We start from the raw sequence: 12,063 nt of genomic DNA, 5'->3' as shown, positions 1-12,063 counted from the left end.
CCACGCAGTCACGGGGGAACGTGAAAACTCCACACAGAAAGATCCCGAGCCTGGGATTGAACTCAGGAGTACTCAGGACTAGGGTTGGGTATCGAGTATCGATTGGAACCGGGACTAACTTTCCGATTCTCCCTGAATCGTTCAAAAGATTAAATTTCGATTCCTAGTTTCTATACCCAGTCCGCCGACCAGAAGAAGCCGCTGAACACCAACGAAGAAGCGCCCACCGCCGGAAGTGTTAGCATAGCCGAGCCTATGTAGCCGAGCGAGTCAGTCAAGCATGGATAGTGGGCGTCGGCAGTCGAAAGTGTGGCTTTATTTTACTAAAAAAAATGAAATATTGGTGAAATGTAACACGTGCGACAGGACTGTTTTGTGCTTAGGAGGGTGCACGTCGAACATGATGAAGCACCTCCGAGTTCATGGAGTACACATAAATGCGTGTTCCGTCTTTGACGTGCTGCGCCGACCGTCTTCCTCTGACTCTTCCTCTGGCTCCGGCGCCCAGCCTGGCACTTTGGTGACTGCACTGCAGTCCGAATCCGGTAAGTAAAACAATATATATGCAATAAATAATGTGTTTTGCGCCAACGTTGAAGCAGCTAACAAATTAGCCCGCATATTTTTTCATAGACACCTTACAACCTGCTACCCAGGATCCGCGATGTGCTCAGCGTACTCCGTTCACCGTAGCAGCAATGGGGAAGATGTCAGTGTCACAGACGGAAGAGTGCCACAGAAAGGTCACTGCACACATAGTCAAAAGACTGCATCCCTTTTCAGAGGTGGAATCTCCAACATTTAGGATAGTTAAGCAATAACGTTAGAGCCAAGCTAATTGATACTGGGCTAAACAGTAACAGCAACATTACATGTTTGTTTATGTTTGCAGGGATATGGTGAAAACTCTCAACCCAAAATACATACCACCTTCCAGGGACTACCTGGCAAACACATTGATCCTGGCATGGTACAAGAAGAATCGGAATCGAGAATCGTCAGGAATCGGAATCGAAACAAAGAATCGGAATCGTTCGAATTCAAACGATACCCAACCCTACTCAGGACCTTTGTATTGTGAGGCAGAGGCACTCACCCCTCCTCCACCGTGCTGCCCTCATTAAAATCATAACTGACTTTAACTGTGTATTAAGAGCACTGTCATTAATTACATACTGTATGTGTAAATAATTGCTATGAAGTGGAAATTGGGTAGAATTTGCTTCGTTGTACTCCTCATCAGGCATGTTAAAAAGAGAAATGAAAATATGCGATTCATCATGTTGAAATTTTATAGTTGGTCGAAATAAAATGAAGCTGTAAGAACACCCAGTTGAAAAGGACCCTTCAAAGGTTCTTGAACCCGGAAATGAGGATACACGGAAGTACACGTTACGGCGGAGTGATTCCTGAAAACAAAACGTAAAACAAAAGCTACGGTGCAGTTTGTAATAATTTGTCACTAATTGTGATGTCATCATGTCAATCATCGTACGAGACCTCTGATCGTTGTTCAGCGTTTCGGAACAAGGACGTGATGATAGTAGCTTCCGTCATACAAGACGGCGAGAAGGAGGGGCGACGCTCCTTTTCGTGTGTGTGTATGACGTCACCTGCCTGGAGGCTGACAAGCCTGACAGTGTGGGCGAAGTAGGAAGCGCCAGTGCCTTTTTGTAACCAAAGAAGCAAAATCCAACTATATCAAATATAAAGTCGCCTGTGTTTTTTGTTTTTTGGATGTACCAGGATCTTCGATATGATATTTTTTAAATTGCTTCTCCTTCTTTGCTGCCTTCTTGATACCATAGGTAAGTTTTTTTTAATTTTTTTTTTTACATGTAGTCAATAAAAGTTAACGCCTTACACCTCGCTAGAAGCGTTCATTTGAGCAGCTAGGTGGCTAATAGTGAATATGGTAACTGCTTGGCCATGGCTCTTCCTATTCTCAACTTGATACGCAGCCGGATATACATTCCTAAGATTTCTTTGTTACGTTCAAATTGATCAAGAAGAAGTTCAAAGACAATCCGTCAAAAATAACGACCGGGGAAAGTCATTTAAACATGGCGTTGTGCTAATGTATAGTCGCCCTCAATGTATTTTCTAAACCTACACCAGGAAATGTGAGTAAATACAAGATCGTTATGAAATAAACCATTTTAATGGCTTTTTGAAAAGTTAGTTTTATATTGTGGTGCGCAGAAATGCAGTGCATCACACTGAAATGTGTTACTACTGATTGTAAATAATGTAAATAATTCAATATATATACTGTGATGATCATAGTGACAGTTCCTCCTTTTATTTCTCTTTTCAAATCATCTACATTTTCTCCTCTTGGGATTCCTGTCACGACTCCTCTTCATTCTCCCACTTCTATTTTTTCCTTCATTATTTCTTTGCACAGTTTTTGCAAACGCATTGCTTTGTTCTTTTGCTCTCCATTTTTGCATTTAATCAACAGCCGTCCATCCCTGAGCACCTTCAACTTGTGTGATGACTGTATTATGCTGATATTTGTACCATGAATTGATTACTGTATTTTTCCGAGTATAAGTCGCACCTGCCGAAAATGCATAATAAAGAAGGAAAAAAACATATATACTGGAGTATAGGTCGCATTTTTTGGGGAAATGTATTTGATAAAACCCAACACCAAGGATAGACATTTGAAAGGCAATTTAAAATAAATAAAGAATAGTGAACAACAGGCTGAATAAGTGTACCTTATAAGACGCGTAAATAACCAACTGAGAAGGTGCCTGGTATGTTAACGTAACATATTATGGTAAGAGTCATTCAGATACCTATAACATATAGAACATGCTATACGTTTACCAAACAATCTGTCACTCTTAATTGCTAAATCCCATGAAATCTTATACATCTAGTCTCTTACTGTACGTGAATGAGCGAGATATTATTTGATATTTTACGGTGATGTGTTAATAATTTCACACATAAGTCGCTCCTGAGTATAAGTCGCACCCCTGGCCAAACTATGACAAAAACTGCGACTTATAGTCCGAAAAATATGGTAACTTGAACCCCGACTTAAAGAAGTTGAAAAACGTATTCTGGTGTTACCATTTAGTGATCAGTTGTACGGAATATTTACGGTACTGTGCAATCTACTAATACAAGTTTCAATAAATTCAATTAAAAAAAAACCTAATATATTGGTTACTTTACTGAGCTTCATGAGAGCAGACTGTCTCTAACCCAGTGTTTTCAACCTTTTTTGAGCCAAGGCACATTTTTTGCGTTGAAAAAATCCGGAAGCACACCACCAGCAGAAATCATTAAAAAACGAAACTCAGTTGACAGTAAAACAGTTGTTGCAATTGTTGGATATGACTTTAAAGCAAAACCAAGCATGCATCAATATAGCTCTTGTCTCAAAGTAGGTGTACTGTCACCACCTGTCACATCACACCCTGACTTATTTTGAGTTTATTGCTGTTTTTTTTCTGTGTAGTGTTTAAGTTCTTGTTTTGCGCTCCTATTTTGGTGTTTTTTTCTCTTTTTTTGGTATTTTCATGGAGCAGTTTCATGTCTTCCTTTGAGCGATGTTTCCCGCAGCTACTTTGTTTTAGCACTCAAGACTATTTCAGTTATTTTTATCTTTTTTTGTGGGGATATTGTTGAATGTCATGTCATGTTCAGATGTACATTGTATTTGCTCCACAGTAAGTCTTTGCTGTCATCCAGCATTCTGTTTTTGTTTACTTTGTAAACCAGTTCAGTTGTGGTTTCGTTCTGCATAGCCTTCCCTAAGCTTCAATGCCTTTTCTTAGGGGCACTCACCTTTTGTTTATTTTTGGTTTAAGCATCAGACTCCTTTTTACCTACACGCTGCCTCCCGCTGTTTCCGACATCTACAAAGCAATTAGCTACCGGCTACCACCTACTGATATGGAAGAGTATAACGTGGTAAATCTGCCAATCTCCAGACAGTAGAGAAACTCAACAACAACACATCATTTGCAGACTATAATTACTGGTTTGCAAAACATATAGTTTCGTTTGGCTCGTTAAGGTTGGGAACTTATTTTATTATGCTACTTGTGTTTTGCGCTTGAAATTAGTGGTGTCCCATTCGGATATTTACATAAGATATCGGTCTGCAAAAAACAAGTATGGGATTATGTGCTTGCATGTAACATCTTCAATACAAGCAGTTCTACATTGCATTTACTAGTGCAAACCTGGACAGCTAGTTATCTCTCCTAAATATCCTCCAATAAGCACACAAGGTTGTTTTTTTTCTTGTTTTTTTGTTAATTCATTAAATGAAGGTAAACAAGGTAGGCTAAAGGCTACACAACAGCTATGCACACGTTGGCACACAAGCTAGACATACAGTATGTAGTTTTTGTCCTTAATTGAGCAACATTGCCGTCTAAAACACCACATTAGCCAATGAAACACATGTCAAATATTTACATATTACTTACAAATACAAAGTCTCAAAAGCCGGAAAAAGTATTAAATGAAACGTGTCCGCATTATTCAATTTACTGTGTCATGAGCTTATTTTAATAAATGATCAACTTATAAAAACAGCATATTTCCATTCCAGACAGTTAATAATTTAAAAAATGTATATCAAATATGTATATCACCCCCGCGACTCCAAAAGGGAATAAGCAGTAGAAAATGGATGGATGGATACCTGCCATTGGTTATTTCACTTGAGCAAACTATTTCTAACATTCCACTCAACTCATTCCACTTAGCTCAGACCTACTGCCAGTTCCAGTCTATGATGCTAAGCCTTCTGGGTAATGAAGTTTAAAAACATTCTCATGTATTTTAAAATGTATTTGTATATTTAACCTTTATTTATCCAGGATGAGGCAGTTAAGAACAAGATTTAATTTGCAATGCTCACTTAGCGAAAAAGTTGCATTTATATGACAGAGATGTAGAGTGATGATAAGCCTTTATCAATTCTTATTTACCAACAAAGATTAGTGTTATAAATTGTTGTCCACAGTTCACAAATGCTCTTAGCGTGCCGATGTAGATGTGATGGAATATAAGTTGACTTTTTGGATGAACATACACTTTGCATGTGTAAAACATACAATGTCTCCAAAATCTGCAACCTGTGGATGACAGCTGACAGCGGACACTAAGGAAGCTTTTGGATGGGAATTTTTCTGTTATTATAATTGATTAATATTATTGTTGGTTATAACTAAAACCGTACATTAATTTGAAAATGAACTCCAAATACAGTATGTACTTTCAAGTCTGGTATAAAATGAGTAAAGACATCAATGCGGTGTTCACAATTTTTGTTGCAATCCTGTGCATTTTGAGGTAAAAGTTACAAGGAAACACAACATTTTAAAAGTACAAGTTGATTCAGTGTTACCGAAAAATAAGCCTCACAACATTGCAATTTTTACTGCAACTTTCTGAAAATGAATTCAGGCGTTGTAGGCTAAAACAATCACAAAAAAAGCCAGCAAAATTTTGGAGGGACCAACTAATGGTGTGTGGTGGTTTTTATGTAATCTAGAATTAGGATTACAACAAATACGATGCAGAGTGATATATGTTGACAGGCTGACACCTCCAATTGATCTCCGAACGGCACAAAGTACAACATTTTTGATACAAACAAGTTAAAAGTGCCGCAAGTCGCTAAAGAAGAAACTGCTGTTTAAGACACAAGAGGCACTGACGTCAGCGCCCATCTGAGATGCCAAAAGCTAAAGGAAAAACTGAAATCTTAAAAAGTTTGGTGTCCGCTGACACAGGACACCAGGAGGAACAAGATTGGAGGTTGGACACAAGACATGATGAGAATCAAGAAGGGATACTACAAAAACTTTTCCTTGACTTGGGAAAATAATTAAAGAGGAAATGAAAGAAGAAATGAAAGAAGAAATTACAAACCCCGTTTCCATATGAGTTGGGAAATTGTGTTAGATGTAAATATAAATGGAATACAATGATTTGGAAATTCTTTTCAACCCATATTCAATTAAATGCACTTCAAAGACAAGATATTTGATGTTCAAACTCATAAACTTTTTTTTTTTGTTTGCAAATAATTTACTTCAAATTTCATGGTTGCAACACGTGCCAAAGTAGTTGGGAAAAGGCATGTTCACCACTGTTACATCACCTTTTCTTTTAACAACACTCAATAAAGGTTCGGGAACTGAGGAAACTAATTGTTGAAGCTTTGAAAGTGGAATTCTTTCCAATTCTTGTTTTATGTAGAGCTTCAGTTGTTCAACAGTCCGGGTCTCCGCTGTTGTATTTTACGCTTCATAATGCGCCATACATTTTCGATGGGAGACAGGTCTGGACTGCAGGCGGGCCAGGAAAGTACCCGCACTCTTTTTTTACAAAGCCACGCTGTTGTAACACGTGCTGAAAGTGGCTTTGCAATGTCTTTCTGAAATAAGCAGGGGCGTCCATGAAAAAGACGGCTTAGATGGCAGCATATGTTGTTCCAAAACCTGTATGTACCTTTCAGCATTAATGGGGCCTTCACAGATGTGTAAGTTACCCATGTGTTGGGCACTATTGCACCCCCATGCCATCACAGATGCTGGTTTTTTAACTTTGCATCGATAACAGTCTGGATGGTTCCCTTCTCCTTTGGTCCGGAGGACACGATGTCGAATATTTCCAAAAATAATTTGAAATGTGGACTCGTCAGACCACAGAACCCTTTTTCACTTTGCATCAGTCCATTTTAGATGATCTCGGATGTTGTTGAAAATTGGCTTTCGCTTTGCACAGTAGAGCTTTAGAACTGTATTTAGTGACAGTGGTTTTCTGAAGTGTTCCTGAGTCCATGTGGCGACATCCTTTAGAGATTGATGTCGGTTTTTGATAGAGTGCGGTCTGAGGGATCGAAGGTCACGTTAATTCAATGTTGGTTTCTGGCAATGCCGCTTACGTGGAGTGATTTTTCCAGATTCTCTGAACCTTTCGATGATATTATAGACCGTAGATGTTGAAATCCCTAAATTTCTTGCAATTGCGGTTTGAGAAACGTCATTCTTAAACTGTTTGACTATTTGCTCACACAGTTGGGGACAAAGGGGTGTACCTCGCCCCATCCTTTCTTGTGAAAGACTGAGCATTCTTTGGGAAGCTGTTTTTATACCCAATCATGGCTCCCACCTGTTCCCAATTAGCCTGCACACTTGTGGGATGTTCCAAATAAGTGTTTGATGAGCATTCCTCAACTTTATCTTTATTTATTGCCAGCTTTCCCAACTTCTTTCTCACGTGTTGCTGGCATTAAATTCTAAAATAAATGATTATATGAAAAAAAAAAAGTTTATCAGTTTGAACATCAAATATGTTGTCTTTGTAGCATATTCAACAGAATATGGGTTGAAAATAATTTGCAAATCATTGTATTCCGTTTATATTTACATCCAACACAATTTCCCAACTCATATGGAAATGGGGTTTGTAAATAAATTAAAGAAGATTTGAGAAACAAACAACAGAACACAAACAAGATATGAAAATAAGTACAAAAAGTATAAAAACAAGCTAACAAACATACTGTGATCATGTAGAAAATAATATTGCAGTGAATTATTGGACAGGAACAAAAACAATATGAGAGCAACATGGAGCATCCTCAATAGCATTATTGAAAATGGTACCAAGAAGGATTACCCCCAATACTTCTTAGACGCAAACAAAAATAATGATAACATAAAGGAAGTAGTTGAAAGCTTCAATAATTACTTTGTAAATATTGGACCGAAATTGTAAGAAAGGATTCCAGGTCCTGAGTTCACAGGATCTTTCTGTGTGGAGTGTGCATGTTCTCTCTGTTACTGCGTGGATTCCTTCCGGGTATTCCTGCTTCCTCCCACCTCCAAAGACATGCACCTGGGGATAGGTTGATTGGCAACACTAAATTGGCCCTAGTGTATGAATGTGAGTGTGAATGTTGTCTGTCTGTCTGTGTTGGCCCTGTGATGAGCCGGCGACTTGCCCAGGGTGTACACCGCCTACCGCCAGAATGCAGCTGAGATAGGCTCCAGCGACCCGGAAAGGGACAAGCGCTAAAAAATGGATGGATGGATGGATAGATTCCAGACCCAGTTTCAATTGAGGACTATAATGATTCCATAGAGCGAAATCCCAACTCCATGTTCCTCAGTAATGTGACGCAGGAGGAAATAGTTACAATCATGAAAAAATGCAAATCTAAGACTTCAACTGATTGTATTGGAATTGATATGGAAACAATTAAAAGAGGTTATTAAAAAGATCAGGACCATTAATGTATATTAGTAACCTATCATTTAAAACAGGTACATTTTCAAACAAAATTAAAATAGCTTTAGTTGCACCAATTTATAAGACTGGAGACAAACACCAATTTAGAAATTATACTTCCACAATTTTCTAAAATGATTGGAAAATTGTTCAATAACAGATTAGAGAGTTTCACAAACAAAAATAGAATACTAGATTAGAACCAATATGGATACAGAGTTATTATTTCAACTTCGATGGCTTTATTTGAAATTACATAAGAAATTACCAATGCAATAGATAGTAAAACATGTGCGGCAGCAGTGTTTATGGATCTAACTAAAGCATTTGACACAATTAATCACAATATTTTAATCAAAAAACTACACGATACATACATAGGTACCTACGCACCCACATACATACACAAATACAGTTCATACCTACATACTCCAACGTCCATCTACACGCACATTCACGGTACAAACATACACATACTGTACATATACATTCACTGTACACACATACATATACACATACTGTACATATACATTTACTGTACAAACATTTATATACACATTCTGTACATATACAAATACATATACATACATACACTCATGCACATAATCACGTTTCATCAAACATATATCAACGTTGTTTCCCTAGGGTAAACAGGGTAACACATGGCACACTGACAAAGCTTAACCCATTGTTATTATAACAATCTACAAAATTAATATAGGTTGCCTCTCTCTTCCCCTCCATCTTTCGATATTCCTTTTTTTTATTTCTCTAGTTATCATTATGTATATGTATTGTTGCATTTGAACAACTGTATCGTTAATAGAGGTAAACTATTGGTATTGTTCATGATCAATAGCACTTTTTCTATTCGTATTTGTATTAATTCAGTTGTAGTGTAAACATGCTCATTGTCATTTCTACATTATTATTTATATCACTAACTGCTTCTTTGCTATCACTTTTACAATCATATTTGTACATATCGTATGTGCTGGTATTGTTCTATTGTTGTTCTTATCCCCACAATTTCCCCCTCTGTCTTCCTTTTTTTCTCTTTCTATCCCCTCCTGCTCCGGCCCGGCTGCACCGAATGATAATATAAATACATTTAATAAAGTCAAATTCAAATAAGGCAACACGAGAAGTATCCTACACTTCTCTTTTGTAAAGTAAATCTGAACAACCGATATGGGCATCTACATCAACTATATGATTTGCCTGGGAAGCTGGACAGGACAAAAAAAAAAATAGAACGATATGGCATCAGAGGGTTAGTCTTAAACTGGATAAGAAGTTATCTAACGAACAGGAAACAATACGTGAAGCTAGGCGAACACAGTTCTACAACGCTAAATATATCCTGTGGTGTACCTCAGGGATCAATACTATGACCAATATTATTCAACCTCTATATAAATGACATTTGTAAAGTTACAAAAGATTTAAAGTTAGTATTAATTGCGGATGATAAAACAGCATTTTGTTCAGGAGAGAACAGACGGAATATAATACATATAAAATAAGAAATTAACAAATTGAAAATATGGTTTGACAAAAACAAACTATCTTTGAATCCCAGTAAAACTAAAATAATGCTATTCGGTAACAGTAGAAGAGAAAGTCAAACACAAATACGAATAGATGGAATAGAAATTGAAAGAGTAAATGAAACCAAATTTCTAGGTATAATGATTGATGAAAAATTTAACTGGAAATCTCATGTAAAAAATATAAAACATGAAATAGCAAGAAAAACATCAATAATGAAAAAAGCAAAATATGTTCTACACCAAGAATCACGTCATATTATGTACTGCTCGCTAGTGTTACCATATCTGAGTTAAGAGTGGAAATATGGGGAAATAACTACAAAAGTACACTTCATTCATTAACGGTGTTACAAAAAAGATCAGTTAGAATAATACATAATGTTGGATATAGAGAACATACAAACCCTTGTTTTATTGAACCAAAAATACTGAAATTCCACAACATATTGAATTTGCAAACAGCTAAAATTATACACAAAGCAACCCATAACCTGCTACCCAAGAATATACAACAGTTCTTATCAAAAAAAGAGGAGAAATGTAATCTTAGAGAAATGTAATTTGAAACTTTTGTATGCACGTACAACACTTAAGACCTTCAGTATATCGATATGTGGAATTAAATTATGGAATGGATTAAGCAAAACAATCAAACAATGTACTAATATGATCCACTTCAAGAAACTCTTCAAACTTTGTGTACAAAGAAGAAGAACCATGATAAACATTCTGAATTTATTTAATCCATCCATTCATTTTCCAAACAATCTCACTCATCTCACCATATGAAATGTAACTTACTTCACCGAGTATTATTTATTTATTTATTAATAATAATAATAATAATAATAATAATGGATTAGATTTATATCGCGCTTTTCTATTGTTAGATACTGAAAGCGCTCACAGAGAAGCGGGAACCCATTATTCATTCACACCTGGTGGTGGTAAGCTACATCTGTAGCCACAGCTGCCCTGGGGTAGACTGACGGAAGCCTGGCTGCCAGTTTGCGCCTACGGCCCCTCCGACCACCACCAATCATTCATTCATCATTCATTCACCAGTGTGAGCGGCACCGGGGGCAAGGGTGAAGTGTCCTACCCAAGGACACAACAGCAGCGATTTGGATGTCAATAGGTGGGAAGCGAACCTGCAACCCTCAGGTTCCTGGCACGGACGCTCTACCCACTAAGCCATGCCGCCCCCAATCTTTTATATTTTAATATTTTTATTGTAATTACTTATGGAGTAAATTGTGAATAACTTGAGAACGGAAAGTGAACACAAGTTTTAGCAACTGTTATGTAAAAGAAAAGAGGTAGGATTAAATAAACTGTGCTTCTTCCTACTCCTTTTTGAACATGTTGAAAAGAGAAAGTGGAAAATTGTGATGTATCATGTTGTATGCTTGCATGTTCGAAATAAACTCAAACTCAAATATTTGTAATGTAAGGTTGAATTGTGCATTTTCAAAGAAATGCTGTTGGACTTGTGAAAGAATGTTGTGATAGCATCTGAACTTTATTTTTTTTAGGTAGAGAATCAATGCTAAAAAACTCCATCTGTTTGGTCAGACTGAATTATGTGGTAGCATTTTTATTTTCATTTTGGGAAAATCATTGATTTCTTCTTTAATCAAAGTAGCAGTTTGCTGACAGCGTTTCCGTCATTCTTAAGGTGAGGAACGTGAGTCTTTCTGCGGTAATTCTTTTTCTGTGCTTCCATGGACAAGTTGCTACGAGCCCAACAGAAGCTTTACACTACAGCCAATAAAGCAGCAGAAGCAGATAGGTGGAATTTCATTGCCTTTGGGAGTACTGTAGATATCATTTGTTTCTTCCATTTCTCAAGAGAAACAATTAATCTTTTGAAGTTCGCTGTAGTAACCTTCTTAGCAAAGCTCCAATTAAATTGTTGTTCATTCCAAAAGCAGTCCTGTTGTGGTCTGTAATGTAAAGTTGATTAGCATGTAAATAGAACCTCTGCAATGCCACAGGCTGATTGCCTCCATGCCACGCCGCATTGATACAGTTATCCGTGCAAAAGGATTCCCAACTAAGTACTAAATGCATTAATTGACATTTTCAAATGTTTTTATTTGGTTTTGCTGTAATGAATCTTTTTTTTTACTTGGTCTGAGGAAATATTTTAATTTGTTGAGATAAGATTTTTGAGTTTTATTAAGCTGCATGCCATAATCAGCAATATTAAAATAATAAAAGGCTTGCAATA

General features: G+C 37.0%; 1 protein-coding gene across 3 annotated transcripts in view; it reads left to right on the top strand.

Moving 5' to 3' along the window:
• Nucleotides 1-1,600: 1,600 nt before the first annotated feature.
• adam10a (ADAM metallopeptidase domain 10a) overlaps nt 1,601-12,063 on the top strand; it is a 33,085-nt gene continuing 22,622 nt past the window's right edge. For 2 of the 3 annotated variants that reach the window (XM_061881960.1, XM_061881951.1), the window contains exon 1: nt 1,601-1,808. In XM_061881960.1, the coding sequence (XP_061737944.1) occupies nt 1,757-1,808 (52 nt within the window). In that variant the 5' untranslated portion in view covers nt 1,601-1,756. The remainder of the gene's footprint in view (nt 1,809-12,063) is intronic. The other variant, XM_061881976.1, reaches the window with a different exon arrangement.

This window comes from Nerophis ophidion, linkage group LG02 (genome assembly GCF_033978795.1).
Source record: "Nerophis ophidion isolate RoL-2023_Sa linkage group LG02, RoL_Noph_v1.0, whole genome shotgun sequence".
NCBI lineage: Eukaryota > Metazoa > Chordata > Actinopteri > Syngnathiformes > Syngnathidae > Nerophis > Nerophis ophidion.
Note: the sequence above shows the minus strand (reverse complement) of the source record. Positions and strands in the feature narration are given on the sequence as shown.